Source organism: Astatotilapia calliptera, chromosome 17 (genome assembly GCF_900246225.1).
Source record: "Astatotilapia calliptera chromosome 17, fAstCal1.2, whole genome shotgun sequence".
Classification (NCBI taxonomy): Eukaryota; Metazoa; Chordata; class Actinopteri; order Cichliformes; family Cichlidae; genus Astatotilapia; species Astatotilapia calliptera.
Window position 1 is genome coordinate 35,495,003 of NC_039318.1, and position 24,392 is coordinate 35,519,394.

At 44.4% G+C, this 24,392-nt stretch overlaps 1 protein-coding gene across 12 annotated transcripts in view; it reads right to left on the reverse strand.

The window, feature by feature from the left end:
- sox5 (SRY-box transcription factor 5) overlaps positions 1 to 24,392 on the reverse strand; it is a 245,049-nt gene that overhangs the window by 59,670 nt on the left and 160,987 nt on the right. For all 12 annotated transcript variants that reach the window (XM_026147895.1, XM_026147894.1, XM_026147889.1 and 9 more), the window contains 2 exons: positions 15,683 to 15,878; positions 7,152 to 7,374 (listed from right to left, as the gene is read on the reverse strand). In XM_026147895.1, the coding sequence (XP_026003680.1) occupies positions 7,152 to 7,374; positions 15,683 to 15,877 (418 nt within the window). In that variant the 5' untranslated portion in view covers position 15,878. The remainder of the gene's footprint in view (positions 1 to 7,151; positions 7,375 to 15,682; positions 15,879 to 24,392) is intronic.

Sequence of the window (24,392 nt, forward strand, 5' to 3'; positions counted from 1 at the left end):
GCCCAACTCATCATCAGATATCCACAAACACACACACACTGTACTCTAGGACAGTCAAACTGTGACTAGGTCACAGCAGCTAAGCTATGGAAGCCCCGGCTGATTCATGAAGCTCGAGCCTTTGTCCTTAACTTAATGCCACGCCGGGGGGGCAATAATACACACAGGCGCACACACACACCTTAAGAAAAACCACAGGACCCTCTCTCCTCTGTGTAAGCGCTTTTATGCTCATGTATTGGACAAAAGCTGGGGCACTGCTTTTCCCCTCAAAAACACAAACACACACACACTATTCATCTACTTAATATTGCTCATCTGGACACGGAAGAATGGCAGAAAAAGAGTTTCATCCTCAGCGATTGTCTCGTGCAACGCTGGAGAGAGAATGCAACGCTGAAAAGCGGACGCAAAACAATTCAATGAGAAAAGTGACTTGAATGCGCCTTTCATCAAGCCAACAATGGCCAGCCCCACAATAGGCCTCAGGTTCGCCCCATGACGTTGCCTGTTTCTCATGCCACAAAAGGAGAAAGAAGAAAGAACGAAAAAAAGGAAAAGAAAAAGAAATGCCAAATTGACTCGATTTGAATTGTGAGCCATGTCCATGATGATTTTTTCCCCTTTCTATAACAAACCCAGCAAAGTTAACTAGCACAATGAGACTCGGATAAGTGGAGAGAACGATAAATAAAAAGGTTTGGTTTTCTTGGATAAGCAACATGAGGCGTCCACTTTTTCCTGCTTCAAAGTGAGTTTTATTTCAGCAAAAGGTCGTTGTTTCTTTCTTCTTCTTCTTTTTTTTTTTAAATGTGGAGATCTTTCTAAGCAAAGAATGTTTGAATTTTTTACTACTGAGGGCTTTTTTCTTTTTCCACCAGGTCACCGAATAGGTGGTGAAGCATAAAACACGAGTCCACATCTCCTTAGGAAAGGGTTCAAGGTAGCAGCAGTCTCACAAGCATGGTGTCAACTTCTCTTCGGCAAATGCTGTCCGTACATTTGGAGCGCTTTGATTGGCGAATGAGAAAAATCACGCCTTTTCTTGCTTCATCCCTTCATTTTTAGCGAGTTGACAAAAGCAAAAAGGAAAAAAAAAAAATCTCTTTCAACGTCCCCCCTCGGTTTGGTTTCACTTGCTTTCCTTTTCCCAGTGCGACAAGAATAATCGCGGCAAACAATGGCTGCGAGAGTCCTGCTGCACTTCATGTTAATTTATACAACTAACTAATTACCAACAAAGGGTGGAAATCACATAAAGACGTTCAACCCGCTCCCACGCTAGGGGTGTGAACCTGCTGCTGTGTGTGTTTAGATCCATATATGTGTGTTGCAGTCTGCAAATTCCCCTCAGGGATCTCTGCTTAAAAAAAAATAAATAAAAAAATCAAGAGGTCTGTGTGGTGACTTGCAAGGGCCGTACATGCCATTGTTGATGTTTGTAGTGTATGCATGTGTGCGAGCGTGTTTGACGTAACCCCCCAGATAGCAGAGAAGAAGTAGGATTAGGCAAAGTGAGGATGAGGAGGGGGTAGAGGGGAGGTGACGCGACTGATGGACGGATGAACAAGAAACTGCCTCGATCCCTCCGGTTCTCTGCCTCCTTTTTTCCCCCTTCCTTTCATTCTCTCTCTCCTTCTTCTTAGGAAGAATGTATCCGCCCTTCCCATTGTCACCCATTGGAGTGTACGCAGGCGTGAGGGAGCTCCGGCCACTGTGCGCCTGTGTGGCACAATGGCCTCGCCTAAGTGCTGTCCTATAAAATGCCTCAGTGCTCTCTAAAAGCAAGCCCCTGGTACCCCTCCATGTCTCGAAAATAGATGAAGTGCTGCGCGTACATGTGCGAGCATGTGTCGGTGACTGTGTGCTGCATGACATCTGTCACTGAGTTGGCATTTTCAGTATGGAAACCTGTGCCTTCGAGGAGCTCGGGGCGGCGAGTACGCTCAGCAGTAAAATACCGTTTTGGTTGACCTTAAGGTTGCAGGGCTGCAGACCGGCGTGCGAGGTTACAAGTGTGTGGGGACGAGTGCGTCTCTTGTTTCTGTGCACGTATGTACAAAATTAGGTGATAAAGAAGAGTGGCGAGGCTCTGACCTCAAACATGCACGCTGGCTCGCTGAAACGACAGCGTTGCCATTTACTGACCCCGACAAACACTCTGACAGGAGAGACACATACATCAAATACATGACAGTATTATTGCTTGTACTCTCATTCATATCGATGGCAGTAGACTCAGGTACATTTTTTCTTTTATGCAAATGTTAACGTTTACTTTCAAACTAGTACAAAACTCTTTCCCAAGTTGTATGAAGGAAAGGAAGTGTCACACTAAGAATCCAGTTTCCTGCAGACTTTGGTCTGAATAAAAAGCAAATACCTTTAAAAAGATATTTCAAGGCTGTTTCTTGTTTTTCTCAAATCTTCAAATGCTAAAATGCCTAAATGTTGTTAAGTTGAACGGACAGCTCACCCCAGAATTTAATTCACATAGCTTTCCTCTGGCCTGTGGTGCTATTTATCCATGTAAACTGCTGTGGTGTGAGTTGCCCAGTTTTGGAGACATCTGCTTTCTCTTAAATGTAATGGAATGAAACAGGACTTGCCCTGAGGTGCCCAAAGCACCAAGGAAAAAAAAAAGTACCTATAAAAGTAAGCTACAATGTTTCTTTCTTGAAATAATAATAATACATTTTAATGATATAGGTAATATAACGAGGTGGTTGCTCAAAGAACAGCTTTGAGCCTTGTTATAGTGTAATCACATTCGTGTCGGGACAATTTTCATTCTAGAAAACTACACCTAGCGAAACATTGAGATGGTGTGACAGGATGTAAGCATTAATGGTGTCTCCCTCACCTGCGCTCTTTGATTCGTTTACTGTTCATAGACTGTAAAAAGTAAATACTGTCCACATTAAACTATTTGCAACAAGATTTTTGACTTTTCTGAGTAACTGGGTCTCAGTTTTTGCAACAGAATGTAAGCTAAATACAAAGTCGAAAGTTGTATCTACCAAAAAACACATACAGCAGATTTTCTGAGCGACTTCAGGCTGGGAAGCTTTGTTTATCCCTGTAACAGCTGAAGCTAAAAAAGAAAAAAACATTAAAAAAAAAAAAAAAATCCCAAAGGCTATGAAGCCCCAGTGACTGGTAGCTGTAGCTGGGTAGCAGAGGGTCAACAGACGGGTCCAGAGATGGAGCTCAGCTGGCACTTAATGTGCGAGCCACTTACAGTCCATGCCGCCATGTAGTGAGACGAGGAGAGGAGAAGAGAGGAGAGAAAAGGAGAGGAGAGGAGGCTGAGTGTCTGGTGAAAGTCCAGGGCAGTGGAGGCACCACTCCAGGGGCCGAGAGGAACATCTGTGCCCCATTTAGTGATGTTACTCCTCCTTTTAATTCCCCTCATTTTTCCTTTTGCAGCTTATAACTTCTGTCTGTCTGTATGTCTGTCTGTCTGACTGGGCTAATAGGTTATCACTGGGGGTTGCTCTGTGGCGTATGGGTCCCAAAAGGTTAAATGATGACTCCGAGGTAGCTGTCCAGGTGTGCATGCGTGTGCTCGTGCAGCCATCTCTCTTGGGTTTCTGCACCGCGTCTCCTCTTGACCCCGAGCCTCCTGCCATGCTCTGCACTCTGCACTCATAATTCCATGTAATGGCACAACGCACACGCTCCAGCATGAGCCGCTTGCCTGACGGCCTCTCGCATCGAGTTGAACGCACAGGAACGCACATGCACGCACGCTTTGTCATGGCATTTTTATCTTCGCCTTGTCACTGCTGAAGAATTTATTAAAGACAGAACGCTGTGTGTCTGTGTGTGTGTGTCTTTGCACATGTTTTGGAGCAGTGTGTTTGAGAGAGTGTGCGCGTGTGTGTGTGAGTATCTCGCGGGTAGCAGGTGGCCGTGGATTAAGACAGGAGATGAATGTAGAGAGCAGGAGAGCGGTGGAGCATGGTTGGGCCAGGCCATGGGGGACAACATGGCTAGTCATTTATTAGAGGCCAACACACACACCTTACATGTATGCAACCAAATGCAATCCTTCCCACAGCAAACACGCACACTTTCTGCCACAAATACATATGCAAATGCACATGCGCAAGTATATGTGCTCCCAAAGGCTTTAACAGCACTCACACTGACCTAGTATCTACTATCTCCATTCATCTAGCCTAAGTAGAGCAGCACTAGCCACAGACACAAAACTAAATCTTTCAAACTTAAGGCATTCTTAGCGAGCGTGACTGTCTGTGTGTCTGTGTGTGTGTGTGATGTCTAAAGAGCTCAGGGCCTGCCTTCGATAAGTCAAGCCCCTCTTTCTGTTTCAAGATGTTTATCGTTTTCTGACCCATTTTGTGTCCCTGGCCCCTTGTTCACATCCCTCCTGGTGTCAATGTTCGTACACTATGAATGTGTATGTGTGTCTCATTGATCCAGCTGGAGGCTTTGTGTATGTGTGTGTGAAAGAGAGAGAGAGAGAGCAGTAATATTCCAGGCCTTTCATAATGATTAAAGCCTTCATTAAATTTTCATCCCAACCTGCTGTTTGCTGCTAATGGCCTTTGTGAGCCACACAGCCAAACAATAGCTAGCCGGGCACAGAACACAGAAAAGGGATTTCTATCTCACGTTCAATACTGCCCCTCATCGTCCCCCCCCCCCCACTTCCTCCATTTCCCTCTGCCTCTCTTCATCTTTTCTCAGCCTCCTTTTTCTTCCTTTGCTCTCTTTTCTTTTTTCTTTAGCCTGGGTTTGTGTGTGTGCGTGCTGGGTCTTGAGGCGCTGGGGCCTTTTGTTAGCGCGTCTCATTTAAACATAGAGAAGCTAATGCTCCAGGTCGGTTTGGATGCTGCTCCGCTGTGGCACTGTGCTAATGGGGTCTGTGAAGACACTGGTCTTTCTCTTCTTCACTTTCCCTACCTTCACCTTCTGTCTCTTCCTTCCCCTTCTCTCACTCTCCGCTGGCTGACTCATAAAGATCCATTATTGTTGTTTTTTTTCCTGTGCAGCCAGTTCACGAGGTCCACTGAAGCAGCGAACAACCCAAAACACACCTCAATTACAGCTCTACTCAACAAACAGTTCAGTTTTTCTCTCTTTATTTTTTTTTTCCCTTAAAATGTGCCACAACAGGCCTCTCTATCGACTGGAATAAAAACAACCAGACAGCGAGAGCTGACCAACAGTCTCGGCCTTTTGAAAACTCGGCAGAAAAGCCTGGAAAATAAGGTTAGTGCATCGCAGCTTGAAATGAAAGCCTGTTGATGTACTGGCAGAATACAAACACATAATGCACCTACACTTTAAAGGCAAATCCACACTGCACCACTGAGCTGTTTTTTCACCTTTTGGGTATGCGGCAGCATGGTGGCACGGTGGTTAGCACTGTTGCCGCACAGCAAGAAGGTCCTGAGTTCAATTCCACCATCAGGCCGGGGTCTTTCTGTGTGGAGTTCGCATGTTCTCCCCGTGTTTGCGTGGGTTCTCACCGGGTACTCCGGCTTCCTCCCACCGTCCAAAGACATGCAACTTGTGGGGATAGGTTAATTGGATAATCCAAATTGCCACTAGGTGTGAATGTGCGAGTGAATGTGAGTGCGAATGGTTGTCTGTCCTTATGTGTTAGCCCTGCGACAGACTGGCGACCTGTCAAGGGTGTACCCTGCCTCTCGCCCTATGACAGCTGGGATAGGCTCCAGCGCCCCCCGCGACCCTGAAAAGGATAAGCGGAAGCGAATGGATGGATGGATGGATGGGTATGCGGTTATGTGAGCTTGAGGCTGCTTGGTCAGAGATGTACAAATATTAACGCGTTGCAGACTTGAAAGCTGTTCTCCAGCGACCACTTCAGGCTGGGTCCAAAAGCTCGTCCATCCCCAATAGATGATAAAACACTACATAAACTGCATCCACGGATCGTTCCCCCTAATTGTAACACCTATATGAAGGGTGCATTTCTTTTAAAACCCACCTGTTTGGATTTTTTTAAGGCTTTGCGTCCGTTTTGCTTATGGAAGCAGCTTGCTCACAAACTTGACTACACTTAGCTGATAACTTAACGCTTCACTCTCGCCTAAATATCACTTTCGGCTCCAAAAACAACAAGCATACTGGAAGCCACAATGCAAAACATTCAGTCCAGAGACCAACAGGTGACATCATACCAACATCATGTCCAACTCTGACAAACTGTTTTTGTTTTTGATGGAAACTGACTCTTAATCAGCTCGTCTCAATCAGGATCTATTCGGGTTAATTAGATAGGACTTTCCTGCACAACAGGTTTTGGTAGGACCCCAACATGTTGCAGGCTCTAAGCTGCATTTCTTAGGGGTGCAGTATATCCTTTAAAGTTGACACTGACTTCTCTGTGAAGCATCTCCACCAATACAGTAACCTGTTATTTATATTAGCACATCTTCCTAAAGGGGATGGACACCTGTTGTCACATTATCTCTTAAATGCATTTCATGGTGACTTAAGCCCCCATTTGTGGGAGCAGTGGACATTAGTGGGCTAACTTTATCTTCTCTAGACTCCAACTGTTTAGCCTGAGGATACATTTGAGAGTCAAATGTGGGGGCTAATCGAGCTTAACTATGGAGGCCCTGCAGAAAAACAATGTTTGGAATCTGTATCCAACAGAACATGTTACAAAATTACTAAGAAAGGTGATAAGATGATCACTGAGCTGAGAGAATTTTTAAGTAACTGCTTCAAATTAAAGCAGGGAAACATTTGGTGATTTGTTAATCTACTAAAGTATGTTTGGAGGCCTTTCACTCTCACTCCAGTGCACACTACACACACAAGCACGTGCATCCACACTTGCATCTTATTTGTCAGGTTGTGATAAATATGCAAGGCACGGTGGACAATAGGCCCAAGCAGCCAATGCTGTCTGTCTGTATGCTGGAAAAAAAACAAAGGCTGGCCTCTCATCTGAATGTGTGTGGGTTCAGAACAGAGGGAAAGAGTGAGAGAGAGAAAGAAAATAAGACAGAAAGAAAGAAAGAAGATGATGAAGAAGAGGGAAACGACAACAGAGTGTAATAAAAGTCGGGCGCAGAGCCAGGGAGATGGTGGGGACCTGCAGATCACACATCTGGCTGTAGCAAGCGTTTCCTTTCATCACTGACCTTCTGGCTCGTTTTTGATCAGCTCCTCCATCTTGCGTTGTTTCAGTGTGTCCACCACGTCTGCCAGGCTGCCCTTGCGTCTCTCGGGGGTGCCCAGGGTGCCCGCGGCCGAGCCCCCGTCGCTGCAGAGGCGCCCCCCGCCTCCACCCTCTTCTTTGCCTGGTGAGGTAGCATTGTGCTGAGGGTAAGGACTCAGGGAGCTCCCCTTAGTGCCATCCTGCTCCTGGAGAGAGGAAAGAAGAAGAAGGGGATAGGGATTAATCAATTCTTAGCTTCAAAAAAGCAATTTTAAAGACACAAACAAACTGTAGAGAAAGAAAATTAAGGGGAAACGAGGGAGGAGCTGGCATAAACCCATTCATTATCTCCATCTTTCTTCCCTACTCTTGCTCCTGTTTTCTACATCTCCTGTTCTTATACCCCAAAGCAACAACTTTCATCCCTGTCCAGTTATCTCAAGTTAGGGCATACTACTTCTCTCTCTCTCAGATCCTCTGGAATCTGCATTTGACTGACTTGGAGGTACTTGACAGAACGAGCACATGAAACAGTAAAAGACTGCACACTCTTTAAGTGTCACGCTAACTCTTCATTACAAAGCGTTCAATGGCTTCCTTTGAGGGATGTCCAATGCTACAAATTCCAAGCCCAACTTTCAGCGCTGGTTTACTTTTGTCCTAAGATTTTCAAAAATTAATTCTGTGGATGCAACTCCGTCAAATTCAGAGATAAAAAAAACTCCAAAAACGGCTCCGTTGTGAGGTCAAATCATTCCCCTAAACTCATAAAGAACTGAAAGGGCAAAAAACATCATTGTAGGAGAAAAGACAATCAGCATGTCAGCAACTAATTATAACGTATACAGCTTACAGTAAAGCTCTCTTCTATTGCCAACACGTTTAGTTTAACGATGCTTGGAAGTAATGACTGTGGCTGAAAAAAGATATTTAGAAAAGTGGACTTTGCAGAAGAACAAGTTTACGTCTTTCCACTAAACAATGTTTTTCTTATTGTTTTCTTATTATATTTAGAAATCTGTATCAACTTTCACTGCCATATTTTTGACCACCGACAGCTCGAACGCACTTATTTACATTTAAATAAGCGAGTCTGAGTACGGACGTTATTGTTCCCTTTCAAAACGAAAGCTCAAACATGAACAACAAGCCTCAGGACAGTAGCCGAGTGCTAAGTAACTCTTAGCATCTTAATCTGTGACCCCATAAAACCTGTGTTTGTTTCTACAGGCGGCGTTATAGACTTAACGCCGGCTCAGCCCAATTAGCGGTGACACTGAGAGTGAGGATGCCGTCAGCTTCGAGAGGGAACGCTGTTATCTCTTTGTCACATGCACAGATGGATTCATGAGGGTATATATGCTCCACATGCACAGAAGTGCGCTCCTTCTTGAACTCGCACTCAGGTGTGGTAAACTGTGCGTGTTGCTGTTTAATTACAAAAACAAATGAGTCAGTCAATCAGCCACGCAGTCTGTCAGCTCAGCTCTTCGTGGGGTCAATGGTCCACAGGGTTAATCTTTGGCTAATCTCACTACAGTATGGGGCACGCCACCTGTGACAGCGGCACACATACACCGTACCTGTGTTTGTCTTTGTGTGGGTGTGCATCTGGGAGAGACACAGAGATGGACGGGCATGGGGAGGCGGTGATACATTCCACCTTTAATAATGACATTACAGAGCATTAAGGTGGAGATGGTTTTCTAATCATTAACTCGCAGGCTGCCGGTGGAAGTGGAACTTAATACTAAGATCAAGGTCCACAGTGAAGTCATTTAGAGTCTAGACAGACTGATCTGTGTCTTTAATTTAAAAAAAGCATTTAAATGGGACAATTTAAGAAGAGAAAAAACTCAAAACAAAGTCTCAAATTACTTTTTCTTGTCCTTTTAAGAACATAAAGCCAGGCAGAGGCTTTCCATATCGATGATGCTTTTGTTGTCGGAAGCCAAACATTGTATGAGAGGTACAGCAGACCATTATCACTTGGCATTTTTGACACTTCGCTGACTCTCTGTGTTGGGCTCTGTGTGTTTCCACACTCTGAATAAGTCAGCGCACTCAATAATTCACCCATCCTCTCCTTGGCGTTCTTGCACATGCATTGTAACAGAGGGACAGATTGTGACAGCAATGATACGGTTGGAACGTTTGTGTATACTGTATATGACGGGGTAATGAGGTTTCAGTCAGTCGCTGCTGAGGCCGCTAACAGCCTTGTGTCACAAGTGTCTTGTGATTTTAAAAGCCCTGAAAGACTTTGCTCTTCTCCTCTGACCACCTGACCGAGTTGGTTGCTCGTGCCTCTCTTTGTTCCCTCACCCTCTCGCTGTTCTTCAGATTAGGGAAAGTCAGACTTCAAAAATGAGCGGATTTGTGATTAGGAGTTGCATCAGCGCCGGCACGACGTGCAAATGTAACGAGACGGAGGGAGAGATAGAGCGTAAGAGTGTAAAAGTCAAAGAAAGCAAGAAAGAAAGACTGAGCGAAATCCCCAGAAAAAAAAAAAGAGAGAAGCAGCGTTATTAGAGGAAATGAGAGTGAGCGAGAGCGTGCGAGTTGACAGAGAGATGCATGGAGAGAGAGAGAGCAAAGAGGAAAGCAGGCATCTTGAAGGCAGCGGTCACACCTGTCACATCCCATTTATCTAATCCAGCGCCTACTTAAAACAGCCGCACTCTTTCTTTCGAGAAAGATGTCGCGCAAACAAAACAAACAGAACAAGAATATGCAGAGGGAGATGTGGGGGGGGTGGTCGGAGGAGAGATGGAGTTGGAGAGGAGTGGGGGTGAGGGGTTGTCGGATCTCTTTACTCTGCCGAAAAGCTGCCAGAGAGATGTCATCTCGCTGCGTCCAACAATGAAGGTCATTTCCCCAATCAAAGGGAATTAGCAGGGAGCCATGGCTTCTTCAAAGACCTGGTACATTACGGCCTGTGACATTATTTATGTGTGAACTCTGACAGACAGCCTTATCCCGAAGGCAACTTAAATGGCTTATGTTTCTCCCCCCACCTCCCGATCAGTCTCCCGGCATATAATCCACACGCCTCGCTGGCGATTTGTACGGCAAAGTCCAAGACAGAGGGATCAAAAAAGAGACAAGACACAAGGCAGATTCTCCGCTGTAAATGGGTGTCAGTCAGCCGATCCCGGAGTAACGCAGGTGGCGAAAACTTTTTCTCATCAGCATGCATTTATTCATGAGTGCAAACAGAAATTCTGGATACTGTAAATGTTCATGCCCTCCTCTCTGTGCATGTCTGTGCGAGCAGGTTTTTTTTGTGCATATATGTGTGACACTGTGAGTGCACCACATAGCCTGTAGGTGTGTAAATGTGTGAGTGTCTGCATATATGTATTTATATGCACTGGATGTGGCAGGCTGGCAGTGTGGGCGGTTCTGCCTTTAGTTTGCAGATGTCAATTCTCTTCCAAATGACTGGAACAAAGTAAAAATTGCGCCCCACTCTCTTTATCCTTTTACTGCCTCTGCAATGGAACCGAATTAAACAACTTTTGTCTTCTTAAGCTCATCTGTGAGGGGAGGTTGGTTTAAAAACACTTAACTCTTGCCAAATGCTATTTTTTTCCTACAGCCAGCACAGATGCCGCTGTTCATGTTCTTCTTTTTTTTCTTCCTTCTCCTATTCCTTCCGTCTTCTTCTCTCCCTCCTTCTCCGTTGCCCGACAGAAGAAACTCTCTCTCCCCCTTCTTTCTGCGCCACAGCCTGACATGTCTCGGGCTGTGCAAGGTGTATGTGTGAAAAACAATATTTGATGCTTGGCGCGTCGTCGTGGATCAAGGCATGGACAATGTGGCAGTAGGAAGAGCTGGAAACAGCTGCTCAACTAAAATACGTGCCCACGAATACACACTGAGAGAATGTCACCGATCGCTCCTGCGAGGGGGGGGCGAGACTCAGCCCTGTGCCAGAGCCTGCCAATCTCCACAATATATACACTTAACACACCTCAGATACAGCAAATCCCTTTACATGCCATGGCTAAACACAGACACTGTCAGTGGTGACTCGGGGGGTCCTTCAGGATGAGGACAAGCAAGAAAACACACAACGACACGCATTAGTTTTCTCCTTGCGTTCCAACAATATTGAGCTATGCGACTGACCCCCAAAACTGAAGAGGAAAAAAAAGCCAATAAATTACAAAATTTTAATTTGCTGATTCTAATTGTCTTATTGCACACAGTTGCCCTTTCCTTATCTAAAAACCTGCAGCTGTATTTTAAGTAGCAGTTTGGCTAAAAAAGAAAAAAAATACGCCAGTATATTTTACCAAGACCTCTCACTGTTGACAGGCAAGCGTGTGTTGATTCATTAGTGCATCACTGGCATGAGAAATTAAGTGTGACCACTGTGTCTCAAGACTGCTCAATGACTGTGTTAAATCTGTCAAATTCACATTTACACACACACACACACACACACACACACACACACAGGAACACACATAATCACACATACAAATTAGACAAAAAAGAGAGAGAGGAAAAATGAATAAGAAATAATGCTTGATGAAATATCTTTATAGTTTTCTAACGTGTAAGCGTGCATCTCGCCTGTTAATGAAATAATTAGTGTTTGTCCATTAGCACATTTATGAGAGAAGATGCTTGCCTCTGCCTGATGTGAAAACAGTTTTTTTTTTGCCAGCATCTGCAAACATAAACATAAAAAGATCTAAAAGAAAGAAAGCAAGAGAAAAATATCTCATTCACGGGCGGTGGGCTTAAACGTTTCCTGTTGTCATTTACAATTTTCACATACATTTACACAGATTTTTGTTTCCCTCTGTAATTTTGGCGGTGTCATAACTGGATTTGATTGGTTGACCTCGCTGAACTCCCGACTAAAATCCTTCCCGTAACGCATTTGAACTCAGGTGCTCCCACCCAATCAGGGTCCAGCTGCATAGCGAGAAGTTCGCATTCAATAATTTTTTTTTAAAGACACCCTTTTTAGCTAAACTACATTCATTTGCAAACCATTATGAGCAGTGCTATTCTTACTCACAGGCAGGGGGGGAATAAAACACATAAGAAAAAAGGAGAAAAGTGAATAATCCGACACCTTTCACGCTTTTAAAATATGCGCGGGTGCCGTTTTCACTCAGTGTGGTTGTGCAGCTGTAGTGGGCAGGTAGAGCAGCCGAGCCAAAGCCAAACAGGCAGGCGAGGCAGCCAGAATGAAGAGGTCAGTGTGGAGCTGAGCGCTTCTCCACCACCGTGTTAATTTACTATGACAAGATAAGGCTGTAATCTGCCCCCCACCCTCTCTATCTCGCCTCCCGCTGCCCCACATCCAAGTCAAGCAGTCGCCGATGAGCCATTTACTTCCCCCTATCACTTTACAACAACTGCCCTGAGAGAGAGAGGGGGGGAGAGACCATCCCCCCCACCTCTTTGTAAATCTCCCCTATTTCTCCTCACTCTCCAGCCACTCTTCACTGACAGTCAGCGCTGAAGGGATTGGCACTGTTAAACACCCCCCTCTGAATCCCCCTTAAAAAAAAGAAGAAGAAAAACTTAACACACATCTTACAACATGCCAAGCAGGCAGTCGGATAAGCCCCCATTCCACCCCCTGCCAGACACACACACACGCGCAGAGGCTTGCACTTAATAATCCACATCAACTATTATTAATAAGACTTTCCACATACACATACATGTCAACAGCCTCCCTTCTGGTGTCCATTAATGAATAAGAAAGCAGCTGTGTGTCATTTTGTCGTGAATATTTAAGGTTTTTGTCAGTCTCTCTTCATGATCACCTAAAGTGGTCAGCCACGACGCCTAAAATATTCATGAGGGTAATGTTTGTTTGGATAGTGTAAATCTAAATGAAGTGGGAATAATCTCAACTACAGCAGATAACCCAGTATGAAGATCTGCATCTCTGCACACCTGTGTGTTTCTTTATGTATTCCCCTGCAATCCCAGGACTTTGGTTTGCAGTCCACAGCTACCACACATACAGAGTCCACAGTAGGAGGGGCTTACTGGCTAATCAGCAAGCTAATTACAGAATTAGCTTTTAATTACAGTTGCTAACCACTGTTTCATTGTTTTATAGCGCGTGGGTATTTATGGTCAGTATGGGGGAAAGGTCGACAGGTGTTATGAGAGCACTGGTATGATAAGGTGTGTATCAAGGTGAAGGGCCAGGAGAAGTTTCCTTTAGTTTTTTTTTGTTTTGTTTTTTTGCCGTTTGTTAGGTAGCTTGCGTTAAAAAAATGCACAAGTTGCCTTGTGCCACATTTAGCTACTAGCTAACATGGATTTCCTGGCAGCTAAGGTAGTTATAGGTACATAATGAATCTACTAGTCGAAAAACATAAATAATATTGTGTTAATAACCCCAACACTCTTATCTCAAATTAAATTAAATAATTTGATCATCATTATATAAAAATAATACAAAAGTCAGGGAGGAAAAGATTAAATGTGTTGCATCAATACTGTTTGTGTCAACATATCACAGCAAGTTTAAAGAATAAATAAACGTCTGATACTCACAAACTAACTAGCAAAAATACAGCTCAATATTCAATTTGAATTACGCAACTTTACATATACACACACTGACACACAGACACCTTTACAAATACAGCGCCATACATTTAGCACCACCAAGCAGCCTCACACTTCATCCCCAAGAAAATGACTCACGCAAATGGCTCACATTTTAGCAGTCACGCAAATGTGCATCAAATGGGCTCAAGGCAACAGCTGGTGGCGCACACATAAAAGCGGAAAAAAAAGGGGAAAAAAAAACCTCTCTCTCTCTCTCACACACACACACACACACACACACACACACACACACACACACACACACACACACACACACACACACACACACACACACACACACACACGCAACCAAATTTTATCCTTGAACCTAAAAATGTTCATATTTAAAAAGAAAAAGTCAGCTCCCAGAAAGAACCTGCTTTCTACTTGCAAAGAAAGTCAATTTCTGTTTTTGTTTTTTTAGGGTTCTGCTTCTTTTCACATCTACCGTCAGTCAACAAACAAATAACCTCGTTTTCTTTTATCGTTGTGGAGATACATGTACCTTTTCATAGTTTGGCTGCCATAAGAAGAGTAAACAACATACCAAAGTTAAAGCAGACCCAAACTGTTAATGCATTCAATATGTGAAAAAAAAGCTGTTTACTTATCCAGAAATGACTGGAAATCCCATAAAAGCAAAACCATTCTAATTAGTTAGGAAATGCTTAATTCACGAAATTAAAATGACAAATACACAAGGTCGAGGAAGTTAATTTCCAGCTGAATGCATCTGCAAAATGAAACATTTTGCAAGCAAAGATTGTAGATTTTTGTCATACAGGTACTAATTCCATTTTCAGCCTAGGCTGTCTTAAAGACAGAAAACTGCTATGCTTTCAATAATCACTTAATTCGAAGGGTTGAAACTACCATGACCACAATCTGATCTGGGGTCTGAGCCTTGGGGTTACTTTCAACCCCAAGCCTCTCAAACGCACACAGGTAGACAGCCTTATAGGAAGGAATTGGAAGGGCAGAAAGCCAATGGAGATAGAGAGATGAAGCCAATGACCAAGCCTGCAGTCTGTAAAACTGAAGGTCTACATTGGTAACTTAGACACATTTCTATGCCAAGTGGTTGGTTGTGGTTAAAAAAATGTTTTCTTTTTTGTGGCCTATGGCAATGCAGTCCCAAAGTCACACAAATGTTAGCATCACTAAAGGTAGAGTCATAGTTTTTTTTTTTAACAACTAATCATAACAGCCTGGACACTGACATCATCAAGTACCATTAATGGATACTGCACTTCTTTGGGCTCCAGCTATAGTCTTAAGCACATGAGAGAGCAAACATACAGAGATTCCTTCATGTATTGGTGAGAATCGCATGACTAGCTAACATGGCTAAGTACCATTCCAATGCGGTTTACTGATGACACCAACTCACAGGTGGCGTACAACATCACTGATCCCACCAACGATGTCACCTCTGTGGCCTCTTAATGCTGCCTCTCGTTCTAAATACAATAGCTCATAAATAAGGCTTTAAAAACAAATATTCAACAGCTGGCTGCTCATAATCACTGTGGCATTCAAATACCTTTGCTGACACTAAACATATCTGTGAATGTAGGGTCTGCATTGTATCTATGTATGGGATAACCATGCAAGTTTAGGGATTATTCTTCTTCTGGGCATGCAAACATAAGATCAATTTTAACTCCTTTTTCTGGGTTATATCTGTTTATATTTCAGAAACTGGAAGCGTGTAGGACCTGCCAACGGTCATTTTTAAAAAGTTTCTCTACAAAGACTTTTGACTTCTCTGATGAGTTCAGACACAAAAGTTCCTCCAAATGTCTCTTCAACTGTTTCACCTGTAACCCCAAATCAGCTACTGTCACCCACAGGTGTGTGCCCCAAGCGTGAGAAACGATGGGTGAGACTGATTTGAAAACCGTTATTATTTACCATGTTGGGCGGGCTGTCCAAGTTGCGGTTGGGGGGCGAGCGAGGGGACACCTTGTTGCAGTAGGAGGCCAGGGGGAGGTGGATGACACCGCCCAGTCCCTCACTCTCCTCATCCTCCACTCGCTGTCTGCTGGTTGCCATGGTTACCTCTCCATCTGTCCCCCCATATGGAGAGGCTGGTCGCTTGGAAGACATCCTGGAAAATAAATAGGAGATAGAAAGACAAGAGAGAGAAGGAAAAACAGGAGGAAGAATGAGCAACACTCAAAAGATGATATAATAGGCTGACAACTCCACTTATATGTTGGTAGCAATGAAAAGTGTGGAGGCTCCAAACTAGTTCTCAGAAACTCCCGGATAGTTCAAACTTTTAAGTGTTTACCCCTCTGCTATCCATTTACTGCCTTCTGGTAGACATTCATCTGATCAACCTGCAACATTTCTCCATCTTAAGTTTTCTGGGGAAACCCTTGCCCTCATAAAGACAACAACGGGGCATCTCCTCACATCGACTTTAGCGAGCTTCTTGGCAGACATTCAAACGCACTCTCGGGTCTTACAGTATGTTTACCATCGGGGCCGTTACTGCAAAAGGAGCGCGCTTGGACTGGCATTGTGGAGGAAATGACCATGTCTTGACAATGGGCTTTCACAGAGAAAAACAGATTGTGAAAGAGAGAGAGAGTGTGTGTGTGAGACAGAGAGGGAGAGCAGTATGTACAGTGACAATAATGTGTGTTTATGAAAACCTCTGGACAATAGAGTGACAGGAAGGAAAAAAGGTAGCAGCACGACAGCCCCCGCTGTTTGCATTTGTTACTCTGCCTTTGTTCCCTTGAAAAGAAGCAAAGGATATAAAGCCACATCTATTAGGTGAACTCTGTCTCTCACAAGGTAAATTTGCCTCCCTGTACTTCAGCTGAATAGGGATGCAGTGACTATGCGGCAATAATAGAATTTAATGTGGTTCTCAGCATCGCCTGAGTGCTTTCAGATGCACTTGTCAGCCTTGAAGCCACTGCGACTATGACCCTGGGTAATAGGCTGCTAACGCTCAGTCGCACAGAGGCAACACATGACAGCGATGGAAGGATGGAGGGATTGTGAAAACTTTAGCGGAGGGTTGATCCTGATGAAATAAGCAACAGGCATCTGACTTTCAAACTCCGCTAATTTGTTCCTTCTTTTGACTTAACAAGCTGGTTTTTTTCACTCATCCGCTCACTCTCTTTATCCGGCATCCATATCGTGCCTGCCTGTGATTTCCTCCGTTTTCCTCTTCAGCCTTTCTCCCTCAAATTCTTCCCCTCTCTCCCCTGCCTGTCTCTGGTAAACTGATTACACTCTCAACTCTATTGGATTTCCTCTGGACTGTACATCTGGCATTTTTCCTAGGAGCAGCCCTGCTGCTAATTCATTGCTTATTTACCTTATGACAGTGGAAAGGCAAACAATATTGAGTGCAGCTCACTGGAGGCGATGAGGAAAGCGCCACGCTAGGACACGCAACATGCGGCTTTATCACATCGAAGGAAGGTTACGGTCAAAATCAAATAAACTCCGCTGAAGTATAAGGATTAAAGAAAAAAAGAAAGAAAAAGAAACGATAAAGATAAAGAAAGGAAACCGAAAAACCCCTGCACCATAGTGACCTAATTTAATTACATTTAATTGATTTTGGAGGATGCTTGCAATATTCATAGATATACATAATCTAATAATTTAAACTGATTTACAAATTGAAATTTGTATTCTCTGCTTTCGTACTGAGTGTATTTTGTATACAGGATCTCTTTTTTTTTTAATGGAAAACCCCAGGTTTTCAGGATCATGGAACTTTCCTTCCATGCGTTTTTGAGTTTCAATGGGCTCTGCAGAGCTGTTTAACGCTGCACCGGACTATTTCATCCACTTAGAAGGGACCCTTCATTTGAAGTTAAATCAGAAAATTGCTAAATCACCACTACAGATATATATATATCTTTTACTACTAAATCAGAAAGTTCTGTACAGCTACAATTGTTTCTTTTCAGTGACTTTCTCACAGCTTTAATCAAGGTTAGACTGGATGAAGCATGTTCTAGTAGTTACAATAATGTTGACGGTGGCTAAGTGCTTTCATGAAGGACGCCGTATAAAGTACACGCAACCAAACACAGAGACAGTTGTCGAAATCAACTGGCTGGTGTATCTGCAGCTGATTTCTTTATCGGTTTCTCCTGGACGCTCTCTCTTGCTCAGCAAAAACTAAGGCCATAAATGACAGCTGAAGAATGTGTATTGTTTCGAAATAAAACTGCACAATGAGAGCACTAAAGCAAATTGATATTAAAACTGACTTGAGATAACATTTATGATGCATGTTGGAATGACTGTGGGGAAAGCTATATCTGTGCGTGTGCGCGTGTGCCGCCGCGCTGTATAATGCAAGCGGCAGGCCCAGCTGTACAAACTACACACACACACACACACACACACACACACACACACACACACACACACACACACACACACACACACACACACACACACACACACACACACACACACACACACACACAGAGAGAACAGAGCAGAACACTGCAGGTCTGTCTTCATCACCGCCTGTTTACTTTACCTCCTTTCACTCTTTCACACTAAGGCCTTTTGTTTCAGACACACACACACCTCCCCTTGTATCCTTTGCACACCTCTACTCCAGCCATAACCCAACACACACACACACACACACACACACACACACACACACACACACACACACACACCTGTGATCAGTTTTGAGAGCTCTTGCCTCGCTAATGTTACACTTTGGCTATGTTACAGAGACATCTTTGAAAGCATGGGAGGATTTTAATTTGGTTTTTACAACGTTGTTATCCATCATTTAACCACAGTAGCCACAGAAACATATCTAGATATATGGGCAATCCATAGACAAGAACAGTTACACATTAACACAGAAGGCAACACAGGTATCCAAAAGCTCTAAGGGGCAGGGAGCGACTTCAATCTCTGGATTTCCTTCTCTCCTCTTCTCATTTGCCCACTCCTCTCCCGCAACTCTGCTACTACTTCCTCAGAGGTGGGTGTCTATGAATGGGGAGGCCATTCGCAGCTCCTCTCCGGCTATAAAGTCCCTCTTTCCCCCGTCTGTTCGCCTTTGAAGTCAAATTACTATACAATTGGGCACAGCGGGTGTGCAGGTTTCGCTGGCTACTTCATTTAAAAGTTTGGCAGGGCTGTCATGCTGGTGGTAGACCTAAAGGAAGCGGTCTAAACAGCGAGGATTTAAAGAGATAATGTGATTAATTTCCAGGCTGTCTTAGGTAATAATTAAGGGAAATTAGCATAATTTTGTTTAAAAAAAAAAACGAAACAAAAGAACACCAAGGAACATCTCCTTCTCTGTTAAACACACGAGACACATGTATGTTTCTTTAACATTTCTTTAACAAATGAGATGACGACCCTTTTTTGCCGTATTTACAAATTCAAGCAAAAATAATTTTAAAAAGTCATCTTTTTGCCCCCCCGCCTTCATCCAAACTCATTTCTTTCACAGAAAAAACACATACACACGCAACACCACACAGTGAGAGTGCTAAGCTGAGATTAGAGTGCCACTTCCCTTTGGCTTTTTGATGATTAGTGGCTCCTCAACTAAGTCCCTCATATCACATATGTCCACCGCAGCTAAGTCACTAATCGGACAGCGACGGACGTCCATTAACAGGCCGAATAATCGCCATCAGCGGTGGTTAACTGTCTCCTGGCCATCGCTTACTGTAATCAACACGTCCATTTCACGTTGGCACGTCAGCGACGGCAAGCTTACGCAAGCGTGTTTAAATACAGGCAGCGAGCTTATGAACACGCGATCGATGTTGCTCTCACACGCGAAACATCCCCCAGAAATGCATCCAGACACATTTCAAATGAATTAAGCAAAGTGGGGACAAAGATTTGTTTAAGCTTTGAGGGAGAGCGAGAGAAAGACAAAAGCAGCCATCACAGAAATGTCACAGACTATCGCGCACACACACACACACACACACACACACACACACACACACACACACACACACACCCGGCTCTTTCACTCTGTGTGTCTGGCTGCTAACATAATCATGGTGCTAACTGCTCTTGTTAACTCCTCTACTCAGAACAAGCTTTCAGGGAGCGTGGGAGCCTCCTCTGGAGAATTCCACAGTAAAGTGTGCGTCTGTGCTTCGGCATATGCACGCGTGAGTGTGCGTGTGCGTGTTCGCACCCTCGCTTTAAATTACAACCCATTATTTCAGCCACCACACAGTCAGTTGGATCTATCGTCTGCAGTAAAAATAAGCGCAGAGGCTAATTCCAAAGGGCTGTCAGGAGCCAACGTGACATTTGTGTTTTCGTTATTCCTCCCCCCACTACCACCACATCCACCACCACCTTAAGAGCGCTAAGAACTGCCTGCCTGTCACTCAGGTGTGGGGTCTATTTGCGTGGAAATGTGAGCTATCTTTGAAATTGTTCTCTGAGGGGATGGAAGGGCATATCAAAATAGTTGAGCGGAATGTGCCTTTTAGATAAGGCGCCCAGAGCGTTTTGCCTCAGAGGAGCAGACCGCAACATTTACGTATGACACCTCAGGCAGGAATTTCAACAAATGTTTCCCCCTTGTGTCACGCTATCGCTCATTTTATTGCCATCTTTTTCTTTTTGTTTATCCTCCTCTTTTTCCTTCTTCACTTCCCAGCTTTCAAAACAATTTCCCCATCTCCTTCTACCTCCGTCTCTCCGTCACACGCTGTTGAACTTATTTGAACACTGCTTGTCCTCCTGCTCTTTCCCTCTCCCCGTCTTTTCTCCCTCTCCCTCCCCCGGTGTTGTCTTACTCACTGTTCCCTCTTTACACAATCAGCTGTTTGTAAGAATGTCGCTCCATCGCTCCCCTCTCTCTCCCTCTCCCTCCTTCTTTCCCTTCTTCTCCGAGCAGACTCTTAAGGATATTGCCTAATATCTATTTATAGACTGTCCTTTCGAACAGTGGGATGAGTGGGGCAGCAACAGAGAGGAAAAGCTGAGATGGAGGCGTAAAGATTAGGAAGGAGGTGGTCAGCGATATTCCCTTTTACTTTGGTGCTGCTTTACTATATTTAAATATTCTTGACAAGCACAAGATTTCGTTTTAGACTCTGAGAGAACTTCGGACCAATAAGCCCTCAAACATTAGCGACTTGTAGACAAAATACCAATTTTATAGGGAGACATTCTGATGAAGTGTGAAAATAAAGTTTAAAAAATTTGTACGAATTTCACTAGAACTGCTGTAAAACGCTGAACTTTCCGTAATCGTTTTCTCTCTTTAAATAAACAGCGCATAACGGGAAGAAAATGTGAACACAGCTCCTGCCTGTATATGCTCATACACTCACAGAGACACACCCTTACACACACACGTATACACAAAGGCGCAAACACACACTCAGCCTCACAAACACAAAGCATCCTCTGTGAGGTGCCCTAAATCGGCGCCCGGCAGCTCAAACCGTGTTTCCTGTCCAGCTTAACCACAAAAGGCAATAACACACAACCCTAATGTCACCACTGTTAATCACACACACACGCTGGAGAAAAGTCATGCGTGTAGTGTGTGTGTGTAGAGAGAGAGACAGAAAATGAGAGAGCAAAGGGGGTGAGCGCAGAAAGACGTAGGCTAACTCATGTGGCCTCTGAGACTACCTCTCTCTCTCCCTCCCTTATTCTGTCTGTCTCGCTCGCCCATTCATCCACCCAAAGCTTTAGTCACCAGAGGGGCATCGCTCCACATACTTACAGTTTCATTTTTCTCCCTCTTTAAAACTTTTATTTATGTCCTTACACGGAGTCACTACGTGATCGTCACTGGCGTTTTAGTGACAGAGAAAAGATAAAGCAAAACGGGAGAAATAAGGAAAGCCATCAACGCAACGGAAGGCCGTGGGAAAATCTCAAGTGCTGCCATTGAAAAAGGAAGACGAGAGGCAGAACTGGGGGAGAAGTGGGGAGTGAGGGGATGCAGACGGCGAGAGGAGAAAAAGTGCATCCGGTGGACGGCGGCCCCGCTCCCCTGGTGTTTTGCGAGGGGGAGACGATGCATAATGTTTATTGAGCGACGGACAGTGTTTTTCCATTGTTGTGCCAGGGCCACTATTTGTGCTGCATTTGTTAAGCAATCCATAAAGGAGTCACAACATTTGTCTCACTGTCAGCGACTTGGCCTGCCCCTGTAAACCCACACACACACACACACACACACACACACACACACACACACACAGAGAGAGATAAACACACCCAAAATGCAAGCTCATTCTCTCACATAAATGACAACACACAAATACGAGCGCACACAGAGTCCCAGCTGGCCTCTTTCTTTCGTCCCCGCACTTTGAAACTCTCCCACCTCGGCCCAAATGGTCTCCTCCTTTTTCCTCCGACCCCCCTCCCTACCCCCATCTCTCTCTCTCTCTCGCCCTCGCTACCTGGAAAAACAGAGGTTTCATTGTAGCGCTCCGGGAGGGAGCTCCAAGCTCCTGAAACTGTCTCCTATTGAAGATTCGAAGGATGGAGAGTGTGTAAATGTGAACGGCAGAGAGCGACAGCAAAAGCAACATAGTGGGATTAGCACAACACAAGCTGCCTGGATTGATGGATGGCTAAAGAAATGGGGGAAAAGAAGGAGAAGAGGAAAAGCGAATATACAGTGCATGCACACTGCTAAGCTTTCTGGCTCTGGTGACAACAGAATCCCACCACCTGACCTTTGACTCCAACCCTATGACCTCATGTCATATGACTACACTCTAGTTAGCCTGGAGGGAACACCTCTGTCAGTCTCTCGCTTTTTTCGCACGCACTTTTTTTCTTCCCCTAAATCGCTTCTCATCATTCTCACTTTCTTTCATCCCCTCCTCCCCCATCCATAAACACAACAACAAAAACAAATGTGGCCTAATATTTCCCTGTCTCTGCTGGCTGTTGGCGAGGGTCAGCTGAGCACACCAGGGTGGGAGGTCGTGGTGGGAGAGAAAGTTGGAGGGGTGAAGGGTTGGGTAGGAGTGTGCTGAGAAAGGGGAGGAAGTGGGGAGGAGGGGTGGGGAGAGGCTTTGGCATTCTCCTCTGGTATTTTTCTGTCTGTCGTTCTTTCTTTCCCTTTCTTTCTTCTTCTTTTTTTTAACCCCCCCTTCTCGTTCCATGGATGGAGACACGGTTATCAAGCCTCTCTGGGGACAGACAATATGGTCCAGACAATGGCCTCCAGTCCAAGGTGGTGGTGGAGGGGGCGGGACACAGAGAGAGAGAGAGGGAGCGAGACAGAGAGAGGGAGGCCAGGACAGGGCCACAGGGGAAGAGAAGGGCAGAATGGCGCATTAGTTTTCAGAGCACGGACACTCTACTCAATTACTCTACTCTCTCTCCTTCAGACACACATTCTCCTTTTCCTCCAACACACACACACACACACACACCACTTTAATCTCACCCCTTTTAAATGAAGTACAGCGACACTTGCACTGCAAGCAGCACTGCTCACTCAAATTGGAAACAAGTTGTTATCGGCCAGCCACAAGAACTTGGTCTTTAAAAACTGTCCGTTCCTCTATAATTACAAAACGAAAGCCAATAAATATTCTAATAAACAGAAATAAACAGCAGCGGAAGACTCGAGTCTGATTTAGTGGAAGTTGCAGATTCACAATAAAACGCCGTTCTTATGTCTACAAAAAAAGAAAAAAAAAAAAATCACAAAAGTTTGAAAAGTGTGCAAATCGATCCTACAATGGGAGAATTATTGCTGCCTGACCGAAACAGCTGATTAATATGAACAATTCATCCCATTTCAGGTGTTTATCTGAGAGGGTAGTTAACAATTAGAGGTGCCTGTGCTCGAGTAGAGGGCATGATTAAATGTGCTCTGCCACTGAAGATAAATTAAAGTGACAAATATTGAAACTGTTGAAACGTGTCGAGGAAACCGAGTCAAGTCCTTCCGGCTGCTAATGCCGCTCTAGCTGCTGAGTCCAACGCAACTACTATCACTCCGTATCTGAGTGTGTCCTGCTTAAACTGTTCAAAGTGTTGACACATCCACTGTTGTCTGTCTCTACCCCCTTCATCTCCACTCACACACACACAAGACGGAGGGGACAAATGGAGGGGTGTGAAAATCCACCACTGCTTTAACACCACATTGACAGGGACCTCTTCCTCTCTTTCCTCTCGTCCTCTTACTTCACCCCATCACCCCCACCCGCCCTTACCCTCTTCATCTCTGGCACTCTCACTTTTCTGTAAACCTGCTTCTTTTTCTTTGTGGGTGAGGAATGTGTCAGTTTGACCACATCATTTCTTTTCCTTCATCTCTCCGTCCACCAGCAGCGGCATCAGCGGCTCCTTCAAGTGTCTGTTTTTCTCTCTTCTTCTTCTTCTTCTTTTTTTAAACCCCCTCTCATGATTTGGTTGCTTTGGCTTTCTCCGTTTCTTCCAATGTGTATATTTCTGTTCTGTTTGTGCAAACAGATGAGGCCGTTCTAGCGAAGGCAGTCTGTTTCCACTATTTTCAGTTTCACATTGGAAATTCTGATACACAGCAGAGCACTCAGAGAAGCAAAAAAAAAAGAAGAAGAAAAAGTGATTGAAATCACAAAAAAGCAGAATGCAAAATTAGAACATGAAATAA